This window comes from Chiloscyllium plagiosum, chromosome 1 (assembly GCF_004010195.1).
Source record: "Chiloscyllium plagiosum isolate BGI_BamShark_2017 chromosome 1, ASM401019v2, whole genome shotgun sequence".
Taxonomy (NCBI): Eukaryota; Metazoa; Chordata; class Chondrichthyes; order Orectolobiformes; family Hemiscylliidae; genus Chiloscyllium; species Chiloscyllium plagiosum.
In genome coordinates, this window is record NC_057710.1 from 21,194,467 (window position 1) to 21,215,412 (window position 20,946).

General features: G+C 43.9%; 1 protein-coding gene and 1 pseudogene across 1 annotated transcript in view; both read left to right on the plus strand.

The window, feature by feature from the left end:
• Nucleotides 1-20,946, plus strand: part of adra1d (adrenoceptor alpha 1D) — a 122,585-nt gene that overhangs the window by 50,388 nt on the left and 51,251 nt on the right. Inside the window, exon 2 of the mRNA XM_043699683.1 lies at nucleotides 13,426-14,046. Within this exon, the coding sequence (XP_043555618.1) occupies nucleotides 13,426-14,045 (620 nt within the window). The 3' untranslated portion in view covers nucleotide 14,046. The remainder of the gene's footprint in view (nucleotides 1-13,425; nucleotides 14,047-20,946) is intronic.
• LOC122555932 lies at nucleotides 1,617-1,735 on the plus strand (annotated as a pseudogene).

Sequence of the window (20,946 nt, forward strand, 5' to 3'; positions counted from 1 at the left end):
GCACGATTCAGCTTCAGAGTGTCAATGACTTCCAAACTTTCAGCCAAGTTCTGCTGCTGTAGTCTGAGTGGGATGATATTACCCTGTGTTCTGGTATCAAAATTCACCTTCAGATCGATGGCTGTGGACTTCATTTCTCGCCTTCATCCTAATTTGAATTACATTTCTCTGGAAGCTGTTTCTTTATTCTGTACGTATTTCCCCTAGTCACTGGGCTTTGGACAAGCTCAGCATGATATTTCCTCTGTGAGCTCATGTGGTCATCTGTAGATCCTACACTCCTTTCTGTCTGGTGTGCATTTTTATTCCTGTGTTAATGCATCACTGTTGCCTTTTGTCTGATGTATCTGAAGGTTAGTTATTGGGTCGTCAGCACCTTCATCTATCTTCTTATGGCTTCATGTGTTCTGTCATTGATAAACTGGTAACTGGTCCACAGACCAATCAGCTATGTGTTGCCAGTCAAGGGTCTATTCATCCACACCCTTTGCTTCCAGCTTGACTGCAAACTAAGCTGCCACCACTGCTTGAACAAACAGTTCTGTAAACAATACTTACAGTGATTGTCAGATTACACACTTTTAGAAAATGCTCCCATTCCTCAACAATCTTTTGGATGTTAAAACAATTCTCCTTCATTTCCATCCACAGTCAAGAATACAGAAAAATAAAAGAAAGGTACAGCCTTTACAGTGTTGATTCATTAAATACATTTTAAATTCAATCTAGCCTCCACAGTCATGTTGTATTAGAACTGAAGGGGCAAGCGTTGTTAACTTACAATGAAAATTATTTTAAATGAAGTAGTTTATCTTTTTATTTGTTGACCATGTCACTGATCGGAAGCTTTCCGAGAATTAGTGCTCACTGACACTAGATAGCACTTTGAAAAATAAATATCAAAGCCATTTAGAATCAGATGACGAAAGCTACAGAGTGTTGCAGTAAGCCATTTCATTCAGCAGATGGAAGGTTAAAGCTGTCCATCATTAAATTCAATAAACTTGAGTATTCCTGGAAAAAGACGCATTATGTCAAAGCTTTTCATCTTGCATTCATCAGGATAATTCAGAAGTACCAAAGTTAAAGGGAGAACAGCATTAACACTGTAGAAGGAGAGATTGCTGATTGGTTGTCAAGTGAACTCTGACTGGGTGAGGTGTTGCCATGGAAAATGCACCAGATGACTGAGAGTTACCTTCACACTTAGTTAATTTCAGCTCAAATCAATTGAATAGGTAACAAACATTCTCTGGTTTACTTCTCAGGGAAATTTCTTGACCAATCAGAGTCAAAATTTAAACAAAGCTTGGTAGCTTCTCTGGGAGTCGGGAGTGTGATGCTGCAAAAGCACAGCAGGTCAGGCAGCATCCGAGGAGCAGGAGTCAAAATTTAAACAAAGCTTGGTAGCTTCTCTGGGAGTCGGGAGTGTGATGCTGCCTGACCTGCTATGCTTTTCCAGCACCACATCTCAACTCCAACGAGGAGCAGGAGAATCGACGTTTCAGGCATAAGCGATTCTCCTGCTCCTCGGATGCTGCCTGACCTGCTATGCTTTTCCAGCACCACATCTCAACTCCAATCTCCAGCATCACGTTCTCCTAGCTTCTCTTGGAGGCTAGGGCAGTACTAGTGTGAAAACAGCCAATCTCATCTGATCTTGGAAGTTAAGCAGACTCAGGCCTGGTTTGTGCTTGGATGGGAGACCAGCTGGGAATACCAGATGCAGTAGAAAGGAGCAGCACAGTGGCTCAGTGGTTAGCACTGCTGCCTCACAGCGCCAGGGACCTGGGTTCAATTCCTGCCTTGGGCAAATGTCTGTGTGGAGTTTGCATGTTCTCCACGTGGCTGCATGGGTTTCCTCCGGGTGCTCTGATTTCCTCTCACAGTCCAAAGATGTGCAGGTTAGGTGAATTGGCCATGCTAAATTGCCTGTAATGTTAGGTGCATTAGTCAGAGGGAAATGTAGGGGAATGGGTCTGAGTGGGTTGCTCTTCGGAGGGTCGGTGTGGACTTGTTGGGCCAAAGGGCCTGTTTCCACACTGTAGGGAATCTAATCATACCATTCTGCCAGTCTAGACATTGTCGGTTCTCCCATCCAATTAACTCAGCAGATAGGCAGAAATCCCATCCATTCAGAGCTGCCAGCAGCTATCCAGTATGGACAGCGTCACCAGGAACAGTGGCCACTGTCAGTACTATAGTGGGGCTTACTGATCACTGATTGATTCACAGATGGAATGAGTATGGATGAGTTAGGGGGTTGCACATCAGCCATGGGGTGAAGGGTAGTCAGATGCAAGGAAAAGGGATTAGCTTCCTCGCAGGGAGATTGAGAGATTGAGTCGGTTAGAATTGTAAACTCACTGGAGTTTAGAAGCATAAGGGGGGAATCTCACAGAAACCTGTAAAATTCTAACTGGACTAGACAGATTACATTCAGGAAGGATGTTCCCAATGGTGGGGGAGTCCAGAAACAGAAGTCATAGTTTAAGGATGGAGATGAGAAATGTCTTTACCGAGAGGGTGGTGACCCTATGGAATTTCAATGCCACAGAAAAGGCCAAACCATAGTGTTTTGAAGGAGGAGCGAGATATAGCTCTGTATATAGATATGGCAAAAAGAATCAAGGGATATGGGGGAAGGGCAAGATTAGGCTCAATGATCAGTCATGGCCGCATTGAATGGCAGAGCAGTTTGAAGGAGCCAAATGGCCTACACTTGCTCATATGTTCTATGATTCTAAGTCCTACCCTTCCTAATGTTGAATCCCTTGATCGGGCACAAGGACACAGGCTGAGGGACACTGCCAATAGATCACTGGCAAATCCAATGGGTTTGACTGCTGTGTCTCCCTGAATCTATTCCCTCACTTGTCACTAGTTGAATACCAGACTTCAATGCCACACCTCATTGGAGGGAAGTGCAAGAGCAGCAGGATTTTTAACCCCCCCCACCTCCAATTATCACCAATCACATTCACTACTACCCCACCCCAGGGAGCATTAACTTCTCCAAATGTTACTACCTACATTTCCACACAATATCTATGTGTTTAGCTATCCTTTATCTGTTGACAGTTGTTTGGCAGTCATTATTTGAAGCCTTTCACTGAGGATGTAACTTCTATTCACTGAAACAGCAAACAGATGTGCTTCAAATGCACCAGCAGCAGGAGTTCGTGCCAAGTCCTGTCTGCCCCCGTCTTCATTGCAACCATGAGCACACTTTAAAAGTATTCAACTGGCTGTGAAGCCTGTTGGTTGTCTCGATGGTCAAAAATGATGCAACATCACTGCAGGTTCATCAACCAAGATAATTAATTGACGTTGATAGATGCCCATTTTTGAGGATGATTTTTCTTCTGTTCTTAGTGGCAAAACCCATCTCCTTTAAAAGAATTAATAAATCCATCCAAAACTGGAATACGAAGGTAACATTTTGCCTGCTGGGAGGGCTCAAGCCAATTCTTGCTCCTTGTTTTCACTGACTACAGCTTATTATTATGAACCATGGGAATGATTGATTGTTGGCCTAAACTAAGATGAATTGTTCTCAGCAGAATTCAAAATACCAATGAAAATTTATAACATCAAAGAAATAATTTTCCACTTGTGTCTCTCTTTTTCACAGCAGGACTTCCTGATGTAAGTTACAACGCATTGATTGTTTTTGAGATGCAGTCATCTCTGATCTTTAGTCAGCTATGGGATCGACATGGCATGCAGCAAGATCCCAACAAACAGCTTATGAGTAGAGTGGCCAAATAGCCACTCTTCAAACGCAAAGTCGACAATAGAGTTGTTGGATCATTGAATAGTACCAATGTTCAACTGAACAAGAAGATTCAAGCTCATTTTGAAAGTAAAATGCAGTCCTCCCTCAGAGCTGCAGCATTTCCTCAGTGTTGTGTAACGCATCAGCTTCGACTGAGTTCACTTCATTCAGAAATGCTCTGCCCATTGTCTGTTTCAGCTTCACCCCGAGCCACCTTCTGGGCAGTTGTTTCCAGGTGGTTTGTCACTGACTCATCCCTTCGAGATAGGGCAAGGAGACAGGTCCCAAGGAGACAGAACCTCAGCTGGAAATGGAATTGCAGCCATCCTGTTGCTTGTTATTCTGAATCACAGGCTAGCCCACTGAGCTAACAGGCTGCTTCAAACAATGCATTCAAGTCCATCATTTGAGTCACCTAAAAAATTCCCTCAATCTGCTTCACATCACTGCATATATTTTACGAATGCAGACAGGCAGCATGTGCGGCACATTCTGAGAGTGTATTCCAACAACGTCAAGCTCAAAAACCACAGATTGAGGCTGAGGGGAGGGTTGAGGGGGATTTTTATCACAGTGATGTGTGTTTAAAAGGCACTACCTAAAAGAATGGTTGAGTAAGGAATAGTTCAGTGTAAATACATAATCATGTGCATTACCATAGCCTCCAGGACTACAGGTGAAGAGCTAGAAAATGGTGTTAAAAAAATCAAAATGTTTTATCGGCATGGACACGATGGACCATATGGGTTCCTGAGCTCTGTAAATGTCTGTGGGATTGAATTTCTGACAGGATCTGCGTTTCTCGAATCGCCTTCCTGGGGCGGGATGGTAGTTAGTACTTCTATCTCACAACACCAGGGACCCGGGTTCGATTCCTCAGGTGACTGTGTAGAGTTTGCACATTCCCCTTGTGTCTACATGGGTTTCCTCCCTAAGATATGCAGGTTAGGTGAATTGGCCATGCTAAATTGCCTATTGTGTTCAGGGATATATAGGTTAGTTTCATCAGTCAGGGGCAAATGTACAGCAATAGGATAGGGTAATTGGTCTGCGTGGGTTACTCTTCAGAGGGTTGGTGTGGATTTGTTGGGCCAAATGGCCTGTTTCCACACTGTAGAGATTGTATTTTTAAAAACTCTATAACAATATACTGTTACAATAAAACACTTGCCTGTGTCTATACAGATGTTAGCCACTTGGCTCCTCAAACCTGCTCTGCCTTTGAATAAGATCTGGGCTGATTACTCCACATTCCCATCACCCAGTTATGTACTGAGCAGGTGAAGCTCTATCCCATGGAATTACATTTTTTTCAATTGTCTGTTATAAGACCAGGTCCAAGGGTGGCAACACTCAAACAGAAGCATCTGGCATAGGTGGGAGATCCAGTGGAAGAGATGTGAATCTTAATTTGGGCATATAATTATATTTGTATTGTTTTGCCCTCTTGCTGCTCGTGTTCAGTGAGTGGTTGGAATAGATTGATAGATTTAAGTGGCTCATAAAATCAGGGCCTTTAATACCACTCAGTTTCTGGCATTCCCTTGCATTATATTCAGAGTGTCACAGACATGTGGGAGTCTACCATTGAGTCCTGCTAACTTAATTAAATTTCACACATACTGAGGTTCATATTCTGGAGGATGAGTGTCCTCCCATAGCAGGACTTGCACCATATTGGATCACCGAAACAATGGCACTCATATCAGAAATTTACTGCATGCATAAGGGAGGCCATTCATCTGTGGAAAGAATGTGAATTCTGTCTCCAATTGAGAAATGTTATGGTGAAGGGCCAAAGCCCGTAATGCTGGGAAAACCTGCAAAGAGTAGGAGGGAAGACAAGTTAATGAAGAGGTTGGTTTTAGTTGGTGCCAAGCTTAAGTGTTAGGATGTATTATCATGTCTCAATATCACTGCTCAGTACTGGAACTCAGACTGTAGTTAGCTGGATTGTTATTGCCTACATCACAATTGTCGCAGAGGTCTAAAAATAGTTCATTGTATGAGGCGTTTCACATTACAAGGTGCGGTCTAAATACAAGTATTATAAGCATTGGACAATGTAGGCAATAATTAACTAATCTTACCATCAAAATAACCATTGGTAGCTTTCATAAGCAGGGAGTACCCATTGAGTTCATTTTTCCTTTAATAAAGGAATACATGCCAAATATAACCTAGCTTCTGACGGGCTGGATGTTGTTAATCCCCTCATTCAACAGGCAGGACCAAACGTGGGATTTAAAAACATGTTTCTGTTTTGTTTCTGTTCTGATTCTGCCTCACTGCCAGTTTAACGTCGAGCAGTTGGGCCATCCTTCTGACTTGTATGGTAATGATGAGATTCACAGGAGGCTGGAAGAACACAGCAAGCTAGGCAGTGTCAGGGGGTGGAGAAGTCAATGTTTCAGGTGTAACCCTTCAGGACTGGGGGTGGATGTAAAGGGAGATGTTGGATGTTGTTAATCCCCTCATTCAACAGGCAGGACCAAACGTGGGATTTAAAAACATGTTTCTGTTTTGTTTCTGTTCTGATTCTGCCTCACTGCCAGTTTAACGTCGGAAAGAAGGGTCAATCAGAGGAATGGAAGGGAGGGTAGGGGCTGGGAAAGGGGTTTGGGGGATGGGAAGGGAGCTTACTTGAAATTGGAGAACTCAGTGTTCAGTCCTCTGGACTATAGGCTGTCCAGGTGGAAGATGAGGTGTTGTTCCTCCAATTTGGGATCTGATTCATTGTGGCAATGGAGGAAGCCAAGGATGGTCATGTCGGAGAGGGAGTGAGGAGGGGAACTAAAATGGGTGGTGACTGGGAGGTCAGGTCAGCCCCTGCAGACCCAGCTGCGATGCTCGGCAAAACGTGCCCTGAGTTTACATTGGGTATCACCAATGTAGAGAAGACCACATTGGGAGCACCGGATACAGAAACCTAGGTTGGAGGAGAGGCAGGTGAACCTCTGTCTCAGCTGGTAGGACTGTTTGGGGCCCTGCACGGAGGTGAGAGGGGTGGTGTACTGACAGGTTTTGCACCTTGTACATTTGAAGGGGAAGGTGCCAAGGGTCAGTGGGGAGAGTGGCGCAAACCAAGGACTGTTGGAGGGAACAGTCCTTGTGGAAGGCAGAGAGGGGTGGGGAGGGGAAGATGTTGGTGATGGGGTCTAATTGGAGTTGGCAGAAGTGTTTAAGGATGATATGTTGGATGTGGACACTGGTGGGTTGGAAGGTGAGGGCAAGAGGGTGCTGTTTTTATTGCGTTTGTTGGGGGGTTTTAGAGCAGTGGAACGGGGAATGGAGGAGGTGAGGTGCAGGGCTGTCTGGATAACAGAGTGGGAGAAAAAGACCGTTGGGATGCTTGGGAGTGGAATGTCTGCTCGCCCAAGCAGATTAGATTAGATTAGATTACTTACAGTGTGGAAACAGGCCCTTCGGCCCAACAAGTCCACACCGACCCGCCGAAGCGAAACCCACCCATACCCCGACATTTACCCCTTACCTAACACTACGGGCAATTTAGCATGGCCAATTCACCTGACCTGCACATCTTTGGACTGTGGGAGGAAACCGGAGCACCCGGAGGAAACCCACGCAGACACGGGGAGAACGTGCAAACTCCACACAGTCAGTCGCCTGAGTCGGGAATTGAACCCGGGTCTCATGGCGCTGTGAGGCAGCAGTGCTAACCACTGTGCCACCGTGCTGCCCAATTCCTACCTCACCAACCCCAACCCCTCTATCTACCCAGATGTGGTGGAGGCAGATGAATTGGAAGAACGGGATGGAGATTTTGCAAGATACTGGGTGAGAGGAGTCTGTGGGTTTATAGTAAACATCCGTCTGGTGATTGTTACCGGAGATGGAATTGGGGAGGTCACGAAAGGGGAGGGATGTGTCCAAGGTGGACCAAGTGAATTTGAGGGGTGGAAGTTGTGGGCAAAGTTGATGAACTGCAACAGCTCAGACTGGGTGCAGGATGCAGCAACAACTCCCACCCAATATCCTGCATTGCATTCTCCCAATTCCTCCGCCTCTGCCGCATCTGCTCGGACGAGGAGACATTCCACTCCTCAGCATCCCAGATGTCCACCTATTTCGAACAATGTGCTTTTCCCCCCTTCCCATCCCCCAACTCCCTTTCCAGCCCCTCACGCTCCCTTCAATTCGTCTAACTGACCCTTTCTTCCAGCTACCAATCAGATTCATTCCTCCCATTGACCAACCAGATCGCACTCTCTACCTGTGATCACCAATTCCTACCTCACCAACCCCAACCCCTCTATCTACAGCTCCCCTTACACCCGAAATATTGACTTAGAACATAGAACGTTACAGAGCAATACAGGCCCTTCATCCCTTGATATTGCACTGACCTGTGAAATTAATGTGATGCCCATCTAACCTACACCATTCCATTATTATCCATATGTATGTCCAATGTCCATTTAAATGCCCTTAATGTCGGCAAATCTACTACTGTTGCAGGCAGGCCGTTCCACGTCCCTACTATTCTCTGAGTAAAGAAACTACTCCTAATATTATCCTAAATCTATAACCCCTCAATTTATAGCTATGTCCCTCATGTTAGCCTTCACCATCCGAGGAAAAAGGCTCTTACTGCCTTATCTAAACCTGTGATATGTCTCGATTAAGTCACCTCTCAACCTTCTTCTCTCCAACGAAATAGCCTGAGTTCCCTCAGTTTTTCCTTGTAAGACCTTCCCTTTATACCAGACAACATCCCAGTAAATCTCCCCTGAACCCTTTCCAAAACTTCCACATCCTTCCTATAATGCAGTGACCAGAACTGCACACAATTCTCCATGTGCGGCCTTACCAGTGTCTTGTACAGCTGAAGTATGACGTTGTGGCTGCGAAACTCAATCACCCTACCAATAAACACAATATGCCTTCTTAACAACCCTATCAATCTGGGTGGCAACTTTCAGGGATTATGCACCTGGACATTAAGATCTCTCTGTTCATCCACACTGCCAAGAATTTTACCATCAGCTCAGTAGTCTGCATTCCTGTTACTTCTTCCAAAGTGAACTACCTCACACTTCCATATTAAACTCCATTTGCCACTTCTCAGCCCAGCTCTGCACCTTATCTATGTCCCTCTGTAACCCACAACATCCTTGGCACTATCCACAACTCTGCCTACCTTAGTGTCATCTGAAAATGTCCCAATCCATCCTTCAATGCCCACCTCCAGATCATTTATAAAAATGACAAACAGCAGAGGCCCCAAAACAGATCCTTGTGGCATACCACTGATAACTGAGCTCCAGGATGAACATTTCCCATCAACCACCACCCTCTGTCTTCTTTCAGCTTGCCAATTTCTGATCCAAACCGCTAAATCACCTTCAATCCCGAAAACTCCATTTTTTATGCAATAGTCTACCATACAGAACCTTATCAAACACCTTACCATATATACCACATCAACTGCTTTACCTTCATCCACCTGTTTTGTCACCTTCTCGAAGAACTCAATACGGTTAGTGAGGCACGAACTACCCTTCACTAAACAGTGTTGACTATCTCTAATCAAATTATTCCTTTCCAGATGATTATAAATCCTATCTCTTTTCCAACACCTTACCCACAACCGAAGTAAGGCTCACTGGTGTATAATTACCAGGGTTGTCCTGACTCCCATTCCTAAACAAGGGAACAACATTTGCTATCCTCCAATCTTCTGGCACTACTTCTGTTGACTTCTCTATCTCCTGATGCTGCCTGGCTTGCTGTGCTCTTCCAGCCCCCTGCCTGTCTACCTTGGATTCCAGCATCTGCAGTTCTTTTTGTCTCTATGAAGAGATTCAGACTCCAAAGCTGTTTCAGAAGCCCATTGGTGTGTGAGCTCTGTGCTCTTTCCAGTCAGTGAAACCTGCCACAAGCCAAGTGCAGATTTTAACTGGAAGGATTGGGACTTTGTTTCTCTATACAGAATGAGTCATCTCCCCACCCCACCCTTCCACCATGCACATTGCCAAACCTTTTTCATCCGCAATTTACCTGAGTGGCAGCAGACACCCCTCTGAGCAGCTCGATCTGTACATGTCAGTAACTAGGCAGGTTACTGTGTACAGCAGGATCAGTGGTGCTGGAAGAGCACAGCAGTTCAGGCAGCATCCAAGGAGCTTCGAAATCGACGTTTCGGGCAAAAGCCCTTCATCAGGAATAAACGTCAATTTCAAAGCTCCTTGGATGCTGCCTGAACTGCTGTGCTCTTCCAGCACCACTAATCCAGAATCTGGTTTCCAGCATCTGCAGTCATTTTTTTTACCTGACTGTGTACAGCAGCACAAGTCAATCTTTATTCCAAGCCCTTTACCAGCACAGCATGGGAGAGGTCTTTGGAAACAGGCTACTTTCTCTCAACCAAGCATTTTTATACATTCCATGTTACAATAGTTACATGCAACGCCGATATCATGATTAGCCACTCCCCCAAACTACACATCCAATCCTGTAAACATACCATCAATGATGGGGTTAAAAAATACACCAGGTTATAGTCCAACAGGTTTAGATTAGATTACATTACTGCGTGGAAACAAGTCCACACCGACCCACAACCCACCCATACCCCTAACCTAACACTATGGGCATCCTGTAAACATACCATCAATGATGGGGTTAAAAAATACACCAGGTTATAGTCCAACAGGTTTAGATTAGATTACATTACTGCGTGGAAACAGGCCGTTCGGCCCAACAAGTCCACACCGACCCACAACCCACCCATACCCCTAACCTAACATTATGGGCAATTTAGCATGGCCAATTCACCTGACCTGCACATCTTTGGACTGTGGGAGGAAACCGGAGCACCCGGAGGAAGCCCACGCAGACACGGGGAGAATGTGCAAACTCCACACAGAATCGCCTGAGGGGGGAATTGAACCCAGATCTCAGGCGCTGTGAGGCAGCAGTGCTAACCACTGTGCCACCGTGCTGCCCAAATTGGAAGCATCTCCAAATCGGAAGCATCTCCAAATCATCAATGATGGGCATCTCTACAGACAGCCCTTGGTCTTTCCATGATCTCATGATGTTGACCAGACATCTTTATCACCTATTTCTACCAACTGTTATAGAATTTGTAATTTCATTATATTTCATTAAAATTATATTGTCATAAATAATGTTATAATTATTTGGCAAAGCTGACAAATTGGGAAGCAGCTTCTCTCTCAATCTCTCTCTCTCTCTCCCTCCCCTCTGTCTTGCAGCTGCAGTTTAGGACCTCTGATATTTGCATGCTGTAAGTTGGTTTTAAACAGAAGTTTCATTACTGGATAAATCTTACTGTCTCTATTTTGAATACCTTTCATACTATTTTTAGTTGATAAGACAGCATATATTCAAATTCCATTGATAAGGGAATTCAATCACTTTCACAGTCATTAAAAGAAACGTTTTTGGATTCTCAAGATACAACAGGACATGACCTCACCCTCATCCTTATCTTATAACTGGTGAAAGAATGACAGAGATTATCTTAGAATGATCTCTATCCTTCTCCCCTTGATCTTTGGATGCAAGGATCTGCTCAATTATCTGCAGTTCCACTAGCTGTTTGCTGAGCTATAAAGCTGCAATTAATTATTTTCTTGAAGTTACACTGACCATGTTTTACAACCTCCTACACTACCTACCATGTCAACTGTCTCATGGTGCTGTCTTAGGTGTCATCTGTTTACACTATTTGTTGCTTCTGTTCTGGTTTGCAGAGCAGGCATTTTCTTTACTGCCTACAGCTATCTGTTAAAGGAATTCAGTAACATCCCTTAATGTTAGTTTGTAGGTTGCATTTTAATTTACAGTTACTTAAAAAGTTTGGAATACTGTGGGATCAGACTATTCCTTCCACATTTCACTAAATAACAAACTTGGGACTGTGGTTAGTGCCCAGGTGTCTCTTTTCTAGGTTTTTCAAGGATGCTGCTTTTAAAAATGTTTGGAGTTGTCTTTCTACAGAAATCTCATTAAATTTCCCTGTCTTTCTCACCAGGACCCTACTATAAATCTCACAGGACCTTTCATTATCTTATCAGGTAACTCTGGCTGGAGACCATAAATCTAACTGTGAAAGTCTGTGATATGTAGCTGCTAAATTTCCTTTCGGCCATCTTATGTAAGCTAAAAAGTGCCCAGCAGCCATTTTATGTCAACATTAGTCATGGGCACCTGAAACAATCTGAATTCTGATGGGCACCTGTTGGTTGGATGCTAATGTGACTCGAGTTAAAAACTTTCGGCTCAGGCTTGGAGGGCCGAAGGGCCTGTTCCTGGGCTGTAAATTTTCATTGTTCTTTGTTCCCTTTGTGGATGTCGTATAGAATCCCTACAGTAGGGCAGCAAGCTAACCAGTCCATACCAACCCCCCCGAAGAGTATCCCAACCAGACCCAACCCCTACACCTGCAATTCCCTCATCTAACTGGTCAACTGGCTAATCCGCCTAACCTACACATCTTTGGACTGTGGGAGGAAACCAGAGCACCAGAGGAAACCCAGTCAAACCCAGAGAGAATGTGGAATCTCCACACAGACACTTGCCTGAGGGTAGAATGGAGCCAGGTCCCTGGCACTGTGAGGCAGCAGTGCTAACCATCATGCCACTACCACATGTATGCTGTCACCTACTCCCTCCCTTACCACTAGCTCCCACTGGGCATTTCAGATTTCTGCCTGATTGAGCTGTCATTTAATTCTAGCTTCCTCCTTCAGTGCAACTTTCTGACACTTAGTTTCTCTTTCATAAATAGCCTTAGGCATACACTTTAATTGCAGTCACATACATTGAGGAGGAGGTAATTAACTAAGTGAGAAATGTTTGGAATTGTGGCTGAGAGCACTGCGTAAAGGCAAGCTTTTTCTTCTCTGTTCCTATTTAAATGGAATGTGACTTCAATTAATGTCACATCTGAATAAATTGGATAAATAACACCCTAGAAATTGAATTCAGATTTGATATTCAATCATTCAAATGAGCTTATTACATATCTTTTACAGTCAGCTTGCAGTAGACCCTGTAACTGCACCGGTGTCGATGCAAGGAAGGTGTTTTTGACTTGATAGAAAGATCAAACTAGATAGAGTCAAAGAGTCGTACAACACAGAAACAGATCCTTCAGTCCAACCAGTCGATGTCGACCATAATCTCAAACTAAACTAGTCCCACCTGCCTGCTCCTAGCCCATATCCCTCCAAACGTTTCTTTTTCATGTATTTATCCAAAAGCCTTTTCAAATGTTGTAACTGTACCCACATTCACTACTTCCTCTGGAAGTTCATTCTACATTGGAACCACTCTCTCTGTAAATAAGTTGTTCCTCATCTCTTTTTAAAATCTTTCTCCTCTCCCCTTAAAAATATGCCCGTTCGTCTTGAAATCCCCCATCCTAGGAAAAAGATACCTGCCATTCACCTCATCTACATTCTTCATTATTTTATAGACCTCCATGAGGTTGCCCCTCAACCTCCTACACTTCAGTGAAAAGAAAGCTGGGTGAAGTTCAATAGTAGGGACCCAGTGCTGGGTTTGACCAGATGGGGCCAATAGGCCTGTTCCCACTCTGCAAACAAAATAAAAAGAGAGTAGTTAATCGGTTTTTGTTTTTGACTATGTTTCAGGTGCTTTCTTTCCGTCTATCAAGCCCTCTGATGTGGTCTTCAAGGTGATCTTCTGGCTGGGTTACTTCAACAGCTGCATCAATCCCATTATATACCCATGCTCGAGCAAGGAGTTCAAACGAGCCTTCATCAGGCTGCTGAAGTGCCAGTGTCGGAGGAGACGGCGGCCACCCTGGCGAGTGTATGGTCACCGTGACTGGAGGGCATCTACCTACAGTTCGGAGCGCAGCTCCGAGGCTGATGTGCTGAGCAGGTCCATCGGGAGCTGCAGGACATTGTCGCTGAACAGTTCCTTTGCGCTGAGCCAAAGGCACCGAGGGAGCAGCAGCAGTGAGGGCATCAGTGGAAGCAGCGGCACCAGTCGGACACTCAGCCTTCACGGCTGGAAACTCTTCCCATCCTTCTCCAAATCACCCTTCCAACTCCGAGAGAAAATGAACAACCTCTCCAACAAAATCCGAATGGGACAGCACAGGCCCTGCACATCAGCTGCCAGTAAGGTAGACAATGTCCCAGTGGAGTCCATCTCCATCGGGGTATGCCAGGAATTCAAAGAGCACACAGCTTATCAAATATACGAAGTCACTGACTGTTATGGACTGAAAGAGACGGATATTTAAGGTGGGAACGAGGAAGGAATGAGATATATGTTCTGTAATTGTGCTTTTCATGGATTGGTGTTGTGTTTACATTGCCAACTTTAGCGAGAGTGACAAAGATTGTTTTCAAATATGGGGCCGGGAATTTCCTGGGGTTTGGTCTCTGATGGCTCCCCCATGTTGTTCAAGAGTCTAACCCGATCACCCACCCACCTCCTTCCAGGGACCCTCTGCATTCAGTCACAGTAACATTGCCAGAAGAGCAACAACACCCCAGGTAGACAATGCAAACTTCTGCTGGATTTAGGGAGCTGCCCAAAAGCATTCCTGAGAAATATCCTGGCAACTGTGTCCAACATGTGAGTGTGGGGCAGGAGAAGGATTCCAGTTCATTTATTTATTGATGTCCTCACTCTCATTCCACCTCTGCTCAGCCATTCGAGTCTTATCTCAGTGTTAGGGGTTCAAACCTCCTCAGTCAATTGCTAAGAGTGCGTTTTTTTAAAATTCATTCTTGGGATTTATTGCTCTTCCCTAATTGCCCTCGGAAACATGGACGAGTCATGTATGATTTGCAATTGGACCCAGGTCACATCATGAACATTTTCACCAAAGACATCACAAAGCTGACTAGAATGGGATGATAGAAATGTGGGAGACTCAGGTTATAGAGGAGAGATGGGAATTAAGGCATATTGGATAGATTTGAAAGCTGTGCTGTTAATGCTTACTGTGAATAAACCTCCCAGTTCCCAGTCTGCTGATATCCTTCCTCTTTTTGAACACAAAATTGACTAAAAATAAGGCATGTATTCCCACAGCACCTCCATGGGATGGTTAATATAGAAGGTATAGAATTCTAGGAAGGTTGTAGAATTCCAAATCTTCCATGTTTTAAGGGAAAGCCAGATATTGCTTTGGAAATAACTATATAATTATTCAAAATAAAAATTCTTTTGGAATTTTCATTTTTGTATCCTGTGGGACATTACGTGCCCTAAAGTCGTTTATATTGATATCATGCTGAATTCCCACTCATGTTGGCCAATTGCACCTTACTGAAAACAGGAACCTCATACAAATTGTCACCCTTTCAAAAGCAATAGAGATTTGCAGACCATTGAAAGTGCAACAAGTGCCGAAAGTTGCCAGCAGAGTCTCCCCTCCGCCCCCCAATCACATCGCTCCACCAGATGGGAAGGGCACAGCTGTGGCCACATTGATGGCCTTTATCGCTGTGGGCCTTCTCAGTCTTAAAGATTTCAGCTGACTGCCTTCACTTTAAGGCACCATCATGCTCACCAATCTACGTCAGCAGTGCTCACTTCATCTGGTGAGGCTGAGTCCGTTTCAGGTCGCTGGGTTGTCGGATTTCTCTCATTTGCTTGAGATCCACCAGCCATTGGACAAGAAGAGCGGGGTAGACCTGCTAATTTGGAATGTGGTCTCCAGTCACTCAATACCAGCAGGTGGACTGTGGAAGTGAGTGGGTCAAGACATTGAAATTGTCCAGAGATCTGAAAATGTTAAAGTTGGGAAGCTTCCACCCATTGTAAGCAATCTAAATGGAAGTGTGAAATCACAAGGAGGAACACAGTGGTTAGCACTGCTACCTCACAGCGATTGGGACCTGGGTTCGATTCCACCCTCAGGCGACTGTCTGTGTGGAGTTTGCACCTTCTCCATGTGTCTGCGTGGGTTTCCTCCCACAATCACAAGGATGTGCAGGTTAGGTGAATTGGCCATGCTAAGTTGCCCATAGTGTTCAGGGATGTATAGGCTAGGTGCATTAGTCAGGGGTAAATATTGGGTAGGGGAATGGGTCTGGGTGGGTTCTCTTTGGTGGGTCAGTATGGACGTTTTGGGCCAAATGGCCTATTTCCATGCTGTAGGGAATCTAATTTGATAGATTAAGTGAATGATCAAAAATGGTGAATGGATTTTAAGCAGTTGCTTGCCAGTGTAGAACTTGATTGTTGCTGAAAAGAGAGACATGTTGCTGAAACCTTTTGTTTTGCATTCATCAGAACAAACACAAAAAAATCAGATTTCAATACTCTATGCTATTGGAGAAAAGAGTGCAGTTGGTTTTGATTAGCTGAGATGTTGCCATCATCCACCGAGATCTACCCTCAGCAAACAAAAAGGATATGACCAAGCTGCAGCTTTTTTTGAAATTACCAGGAGGTTGGAGAACCGCTATTTCCCCCTTATTTTCTCGATGACTATGCCTCGGAGTGCAGTGTACCACAATGATAACTGTAGGCTAATTTCTGAGGGGGATTATAAAATCACTGATTGGCACCTCTCGAATTTAGAGTGCAAATTTGATTAAGATAGGATGGATATAAGAAAAATTACTTGGAGTCTAGGACTAGAGAGAATAGTCGAAAAATGAGAACCAGTCTTTTTGGGAATGAAATTAAGAAACAGTTCTGCACACAATAGCTGGGAGAAGACTGCAACTTATTTTTTCAATCAATTATGATTTTAGATTTGAGGTTTATGTATTTTTGTTAACCAAAGATATTAAAGTACATGTGGCTAAGATGGGAGATGTAGATGAAGTGGGATAGTTTAGATTGGGAAACTTAAATATCACACAACACCAAGTTATAGTCCAACAGGTTTGATTAGAAGCACACTAGCTTTCAGAGTGCCGCCCCTTCATCAGGTGGTTGTGGAAGACACAATTGTAAGACACAGAATTTATAGCAAAAGTTTACAGTGGAAACTTGGTTGGCATAGTTGAATTGGACCGAAGGGTCTTTTTCCATGCTGTATGACTCTCATCAGCCATGATCTGCTTGAACGCTGTTGCAGACCAGTGGGATGAGTGCCCTGGTCCCATTCCTTTCATCTTATGTAGCTTCACCATGTGAACGGCAGTATTTAATAATGACACTTCACCACCGCCCTCTCAGGGCAATAATGCTGGCTTTGTCAGCAAGCCCACATCTAAAGAATGAACTAAGGTCAGATAAGTGAATGATGGAAAGAGTAATTTAGGAATATTGCAAAAATTGTGAAGATGTGACTAGGACTACGAGTTTGCAGGAGGATCAGTGGTAGTGTAGAGTGGGTAAGTAGAATGTCCAGTCTCTGCAAGGTAACTTTTATGTATGCACTTTAATAAAAACAGTCTGGGATCAATGGAAGTGAACAGAAGCAAGTAAATTCAAATGAGAAGTAATTTTCAAACTCAGTGCTGATTGGGGTGTATTCTCAGAGAAATAGGATACCTATCCCCTGACTTTCTAAATGTCTTGGAAAATGCATGTATGAAGTCAGAAAATAACCTCTTGCAATATTAGTGATTAATACAGAGAGTTTGCTGCAGTTATTGACAAGTTTTTGATCACATTTACTCAGCCACTCTTCATTCTCAGTTACCTTGATGCTGCACCATACAAAATGAACCATGAAAATGTTGACAGATCAGATAAAAATATCGCTTTGATGTTTTAATCACCCATTTAATTTTTATTTAACCCGACTCATTAACGGTTTGATAATGGATTAAAATATATTGGCCACTGGCATTGACAGAGGCAGCAAGAGTCCATGCAAACATCATGACACCAAACTTGCAGAATACTGAGAGACCTGGATAATGTGGATGTGGAGAAGATGTTTTCCACTTGTCAAGAGAGTCTATGATCCAAGGGCACAGTCTCAGAGGGAAGGGACGAGCCTTTAGAATTGAGATGAGGCGGAATTTCTTTAACCAGAGGATGGTTAATCTGTGGAACTCATTGCCACAGAGAGGGCTGTGGACGTCAAGTCATTTGAGTGTATTTAAGACAAAGATAGATTTTTGATTAGTAAGGGGATCAAAGGTTACAGGGAAAAGGCTTTATACGATTAGTTCAGTTCAGAATGTGGTTGAGAAACCTAACAGCCATGTACAAAAGGTGGATTGAACTCAATAGGCCAAATGGCCTAATTATTTTCCTGTGTTTTATGAACTCTTATGAATTTATTCATTTGCACAGGAGAGTTTATAGTTTTCAGTAAAGAAAAAATGTTTTGTTTCACGTAGAAAAGAACTTTCTTTTGCATTAATTAGGTATTTTTCACTGTTTTCCACTTTTCTTCGGAAAACAGCAGTAATTTGACCATGTGCAATGAGTGAGCAGTGATGTTATCCAGCAGTACAGGACATTGCATGGCTTTTTGCTTCTGATAGTCATACTTGGGTACTTCACTCACTGGACAGCTATCAGGCATGGGAACACAGGCTGCTTACTTACCTCCTTGCACAGTCCAAGAATCGCATTCTGCTGCTCAGTCTGAAATCAGCCAGGAATGGAAGCATGGTATTTTATGCGCTGTGACTCCTAACATAGCACTGCTTCTTCTCTTACTGTGTATGGGCTGCAGTTGATGAATATGCAGGCCAAGCAGTTTTATTTTGGATAAGTTCCTGTTAAGGGCTATCTGCCAATCTGAAACTGAACATGAATAGAGAATGACAATTACAGGCCTTATAAATCTAAGCACGCACAGGTCCACCGGTCCTGTGCACATGTTGGGTAAGTGTAGGGAATTTATCATTAAAGTGAATTCCAGGGTTATATATAACCTTGAGTTTGTTGAGATTTGTTTATGATATTTCCCAATCTGTTCTTTAATCGCAAACAGTGTAAGTACGCAACAGGGAATAAATCAGTGTTTACAAGTCTACGACTCAAAGATCTGCAGTTAATCTCTGCACCCCACTATATTTAGTAGATAGTCACGACAGAAATACTTCAGTGATGTTCCTGTACGGCAAAAAAAAATGAAGAAATGCAAGGAAGCCTGAAACATTAAAGAGGTTTTACATTTTGGTACAACAAACAGAAGTAGGACTTGTACGGCCAATGGTAGGGCCTTGGGTAGTGTTGTAGAACAGAGGGACCCAGGGGAAATGGTGCATAATTCTTTGAAGCCTGCATCACAATAGACAGTGTGGTTCAGAAAGTGTTTAGCACATTTGCCTTCATTGCTCAATCCTTTGAGTATAGGAGTAGGGAAGTCATGTTGACATTGGTGAGGCCTCTTCTGGAATACAGTTCTTGATACCCAGTTATAGAAAGGAGATTATTAATTGAGAGAGGGTTCAAAAGAAATTGACCAGAATGTTGGTGGGTATGGAGGTTCGAGTTATTAAAAAAAGCTGGGTAATCTGGGACCGCTTTCACTGGAGCGTAGGAGGTTGAGAGATGACCTGACAGAAGTTTATAAAACTATGAGGGGTATAGATAGGGTTAATGGTAGTTGTCTTTTCCCTAAGATGGGGGATTTCAAGACTAGTGGGCTTATTTTTACGGTGAGGGGAGAAAGGTTTAAAAAGGACGAGAGGCAACGTTTTCACATAGAGAGCGGTTCGTGTATGGAATGAACTTCCAGAGGAAGTGATGAATGTGGGCACAGTTACAATGTTTAAAAGATATTTGGATAAGTACATGAACAGGAAATGTTTAGAGGGATATGGGCTCCCAGGGGCAGGCAGGTGGGACTAATTCAGTTTGAGATTCTGTTCGCCATGTACTGGTTGGACTGAAAGGTCTGTTTCCATGCCATATGACTTTATGACTATGACTCTCAGTCTTAGCCCATTATTCACCCAGTGCTATGTCAGCATCTGATCACCTAAGACCGAAATGTTTCTTTCTGCCCCAGGAATTTCATCTCCACAGCTGACCCAGTTGTGCACATTGCCTAGGGAATTAGCCTAAGGAGTGGGAAAAAAAATTGTTTCTGTTCGGGTGTGGCGGTGTTATCCCCTGGAAAAGCATTTATTTTACACCTTTTGTTTAAAGTTATTGATGTGATGTGGGTTTTGCTGGCTATGCCAGTATTTATTGCCCATCCCTGATTCGCTTGAGCACATGGTAGTAAGATGCTTTCTTGAACCACCACAGTGAGTGCGCAGGAGTCAGTTACTCGCTGCAGGATTCCTGGCCTCTGACCTGCGATTGTCGCCACAGAATTTATATGACTAGTCCAGCTCAGTTTCTGACCAATGGTTACCCTCAGAATGTTGAAACTGAGACATTCAGGAATATAATGCCATTCAGTGTCATGATACTTATGTGGCGTGTATATTTTTCTCTAGTTATCAACCCAGGCCTGGATGTTATCCAGATCCTGCTGCGTGGGAACACAAGCTGCTTTGGTGGCTGAAGTTGAAACTTTATTGCTGGAACAGCACAGCAGGTCAGGCAGCATCCAGGGAACAGGAGATTCGACGTTTCGGGCACAGGCCCTTCTTCAGGAATGAGCAGAGAGTGTTCAGCAGGAGAAGATAAAAGGTAGGGAGGAGGGACTTGGAGGAGGGGCGTTGGAAATGTGATAGGTGGAAAGAGGTCAAGGTGAGGGTGATAGGTCGGAGTAGGATGGAGGCGGAGAGGTCAAGAAGAAGACTGCAGGCCAGGAAGGCGGTGCCGGGCTGGAAGGATAGTAAGTTTGCAGATGACACTAAAATAGGAGGGTTCCAATGAGGAACATTACCAGAAATTGCAGCAGTACCTTGATCGGCAGCAGAAGTGGGCTGAGAAATAACATGTGGAGTTTAACATAAGTAAGGGTCACGTCTTGCATTTTGGAAAGCCAAATCCAGGTAGGAGTTTAATAATGAATGAGAGGGTCTTAAGGAGTGTAGTGTAACAAAGGAAATTAGAGATCAGGTGCATGGTTGTCTAAAATTTGAGTCACAGATACACAGGACAGTGAAGAAGGTTGTTGGCACACTGGCCTGCATCAGGGCATTGAGGTTAGAAGGTGGGACGTTATGTTGCAGTTGTGCAGGATGTTGGTAAGGTTGCAGTTGGAGTATTGTGTTCAGTTTTGTTCGAGGAGAAAGTGAGGTCTGCAGACGCTGGAGATCAAAGCTGAAACTTTATTGCTGGAACAGCACAGCAGGTCAGGCAGCATC